Source organism: Equus caballus, chromosome 26, assembly GCF_041296265.1.
Source record: "Equus caballus isolate H_3958 breed thoroughbred chromosome 26, TB-T2T, whole genome shotgun sequence".
Classification (NCBI taxonomy): domain Eukaryota; kingdom Metazoa; phylum Chordata; class Mammalia; order Perissodactyla; family Equidae; genus Equus; species Equus caballus.
The window spans coordinates 44,187,840-44,191,743 of record NC_091709.1 but is presented as its reverse complement, the minus strand read 5'-3'; the positions used below and the strand labels follow the sequence as shown (position 1 = coordinate 44,191,743).

At 51.9% G+C, this 3,904-nt stretch overlaps 1 protein-coding gene across 1 annotated transcript; it reads right to left on the bottom strand.

Moving 5' to 3' along the window:
• Positions 1-3,177: 3,177 nt before the first annotated feature.
• On the bottom strand, positions 3,178-3,904 carry LOC102149062 (keratin-associated protein 12-2). The gene has a single exon (XM_014736387.3). The coding sequence runs from the start codon at positions 3,862-3,864 to the stop codon at positions 3,454-3,456; it is 411 nt and encodes a 136-aa protein (XP_014591873.3). The 5' UTR covers positions 3,865-3,904; the 3' UTR covers positions 3,178-3,453.

The window sequence follows — 3,904 nt, the reverse complement described above, 5'->3', positions numbered from 1 at the left end:
CAGCAGAAGCTCTGACTGCCCATGGGTCCTGTCCCCATGCTATTCTATACTATTCTCTAAATAAAAGAGCACTACTGCCAGATCTTGAGAGTCTAAGAAATCTTTCTTTCGACTCCTCGGCTCACCGACCCCGCATCAAAGGGTTGCTTAAAATATCCCTCCATCTCCTTCCTTTCCTGTAAAATGGGAGACCTGCAGACTGGCTGAAATGCAGGTTCAACCCTTTTGGCAAGAAGACTTCACAGGAGGGATTGGCTGCTCCCAAGGCATCACATCGAGAGGCCGGCGACGTCTGCGGGCCTCCGCTCTGCTGGGGGATGTTGAGGCTGACGCCTGGGTCGGGTGTTGTCAGCCTCTTCCCATCAGTCCTCCAGCCTGGGTTTTAGCGGCCATTGAGAATTACTGCTTAGCGCCATGTGTCACTGCGCCTTGCAAAAGGGCAATTGCTAAGTGTACCATTTCTTCTACATTTATTAGCTGAAATTCCTCTATCTTGGAGAACTTGGCTTCAACGCCTATCTGCTTACTCTGAAATACTGCTTTTATAGGAAATGCCAGATACAGGATTTATTCTGTCTTTCTAAAATAAATTTTCAGAATAATTTTCGGTGTCCTAGTACGCTCTATAGCTTTCCAATTGGACAAATAAATGGATATATACATATATATTTATTACATAAAACTTTGTGCATCTTTGTGCACATATGGATTTTTATATATTCGGTGTGTTTTGGTCTACAGCAGGATTTATTCTTTCAGAGGATGAAGCTGGGCTTCTTCCTGAGCGGGCATCTGTGGGAGCCCCTTCAGGTTGGCTCCCGTGTCCTTTTGCTATCGTCTCAGGAGACTTTGATAGCTTCCTTGCTCTGGGGCTCAAGATGTCCCAGACTCATCTTGCTTCTTTCCTGCCCCAGTGACCTCCCGTTCCTCCAGGAGTCCCTGGTCCTTTTTAGTGGGACATCAGATCTAGTGACCACAATCTGGGCTCCTGGGGCACTCATGGCTAATGGGTTGACACTGCTTCCCGCTGCGGATGGAGCCCCCCTGACATTAACGTGCAGAAAGCCAATTAGGGAGCTCTTTTGGGATCGGCACCTGTGGAGGGCAAGGGAGCAGGATCGGGCTCAGGAAGACTTAGGCCATGACGCAATCTCAATGACCCAGAGGGAGCTCCCAAGCTAAGAGGGTCCGTTAGATCTGTCCTGAGTTGGGGCCCCCGGACAGGCCTTTATAGCCCTGGATCAACCAGTTACTACATGTGAGTTGCCTTGGGAAGGGGCCCTGACCTTGGTCAAGACAGTTCTCTTCAGCTGAGGCAATCCCCCAGCAAGGGAACGACAGGAGACGTCCCCAGAATTGCCTTCTGATTTTTCTAATTCTCTCCTCAACCGTGTCTAAGATTCTGTGTAACTTGCCCACTGAGTTTTAAATTTCCATTACTTGATTTTTTATTTCTAGAAGTTCTATTTATTTCTCAAGTCTATGACTTTCTTCTATTTTAGTAGATTCTCAATCTGTTCTCGTACTTACAATTCCCTCCTTTATTTAAGTATCTTAACTTGTTTTCTCTTGTAGTAACCAGGCTGCACGTTCCATCCCCAGGGCTTATTTACTCTATAACTGGAAGTTTGTACACTCTGACCCCCTTCACCGATTTTGCCCACCCTCCACCCCCACCTCTGACAACCACCAATCTGTTCTCTGTATCTATGAGTTTGGTTTGTTTCTTTTAGATTCTACACATAAGGGAGATCGTATATTATTTGTCTTTCTCTGTCTGGCTCATTTCACTAGCCATAGTTATTTTAAAGTTTCTGTCTGTTGGCTCCAACATCTGGGTCATATTGATGTGGATCAAGGCTGCCCCAGGGAGAGAAGCCCAAGGTGTCCTGGCCTACATGCCAATCTATATGACCCAATACATATCTAAAGTTATAGGACCACACAATAACCAGACCCCACCTGCACCGATACCATTTAGTGACTTTTTACATCATCTTTCCTTTGTCTAGTAAAAATAAGTCACGTACCCATGCCTTATAAATTTAGCTCCAACCCTCAACACATTGCACCTCCTCACTGCCCGCGGGTCCTGTCTCCATGCTGCAACTCTTCACTGCCCACGGGTCCTGTCCCCATGCCTGCAGCTCTTTAGTGCCCAAGGGTCCTGTCCCCGTGCTATTCCACACTATTCTCTGAATAAAAGAGCACAACTGCCAGGCCTTGAGAGTCCAAGAAATCTTTCTTTCGACTCCTCGACTCACCGAGCCCACATCGATATCTGAGTCCAGTTTTGTTGATTGCTTTGTCTCTTAGCAATGGATTGATATTTCCCTGCGTTTTTGAATGTCGTAAGTTTTGTTGAATATCAGATATTGTGTATTAGTTGAAATGAACATGAACACTTTCCTCCTGGAAGTGGGTGTGTCTCTTCTTCTGTCAGGTCATCTGTGTCTGTCAGGGGTGGTTTGAATCAACCCTCTCAGAGGTTGACCTTGGTTTGGGTTTTGCTGTTATTGTGATGACCTTCAGGGTACCAAGGGCGTCAGATTCCTCCTGTGGTGGGCTGCCGGTGCCTTGTGCTTAGGGCCAGGGCTGGGGGTGCAGTGTTTTAACTCCACCCTAAGTTTTCAGCTGTCCCTGCGTGCTGGGCATATGGAGGGGACCTCGACACCCTTTCCTGGGTGGGGACTCATGCTGCTCATGCAGCTATGCTGGCCAGGCAGGGGTGCTCTCTGGCGTCCTGGCCCAGTGTCTGTCTTGAGCAGGCCCTTGTGCCTGGGACCTGGAGCAGGAGGCATTCTCACTGCCTGCCGCTCCTAGCTGGGATGGCCAGACTCTGCTGGCCGTCTGTGGCGGGACTGTGGGGGGGTTTCCTGGCCTCCCAGTGCTAAAAATCCTTTAAGGTACCATGTGGGACCGGGGGCCCAGGCCTGTTTCCTGTCCTCCACCCAGGGGGAGGGAATTTCCTCCTCGGCCCTTCCCCGTCCACAATGCGAGTCTCCAGGGCCAGTGTGGGGGCAGCACCTCCCCGCCGTGCACCCACCAAGGCGCCCCCACCTTCAGCTGAGCCATGAGGAAGGGGGCTCTGTGAGGAGGGGTTGCTGTGCTTTGATTCGTAAACACCTTCCAGGAAGGAACTTCACAAATAAACGAAGATAAAGTGGAGGGACAAGCTGCATTGAGAAGCACGATTTATTTGGCTCACGTGGGGGCTGGTTTCCTGCTGGAGACAGAGAAGGACCCTGGGAGCCAGGGCTTCCCTAAGGGGATGGGCAGGTCGCGGAGGGATCCAGATCATCCGGCCACATTCTCACCCTGGAGTTCAGAGGGGTCGGTGAGCACGCTTTCCATCTGCCACGTGCAGAAGCTGGAGGCCCACAGAGGACTCGTTGTGGGAGGGCTACAGGTGTGGACCCGTCTGCACTGATGCAGCTGAGAAGGGACTCGCGGTCAATAGCAGCAAGGGGAGCTATAGGAGATGGGTCTGCAGACCAGGGTGGGGCAGGACGGCTGGCAGCACACGGAGGACTGGCAGGGGGAAGACACAAGCACGGTGGGCTTGCAGCTCACAGGCACACGCACGAAGGACTGGCGGGAGGGGGCCACATACACAGCTGGTTTGTAGCTCACAGGTGTGCACACAGCTGGCTGGCAGCTCACAGGTGTGCACACAACTGGCCGGCAGCTCACGGGTGTACACACAGCTGGCCGGCAGCTTACAGGTGTGCACACGGCAGGCTGGCAGCTCACGGGTGTGCACACAGCAGGTCTGCAGCTCACAGGCACACAGCAGGACTCCTGGCAGGGCCTGGGTGAGCAGCAGGCGGCCTGGCAGCCTGAGGAGCAGCTGGTGTGGCACATGGTGATGTGGGGCTGGGCTGGTGTTGGCGTGGAGGAGGTG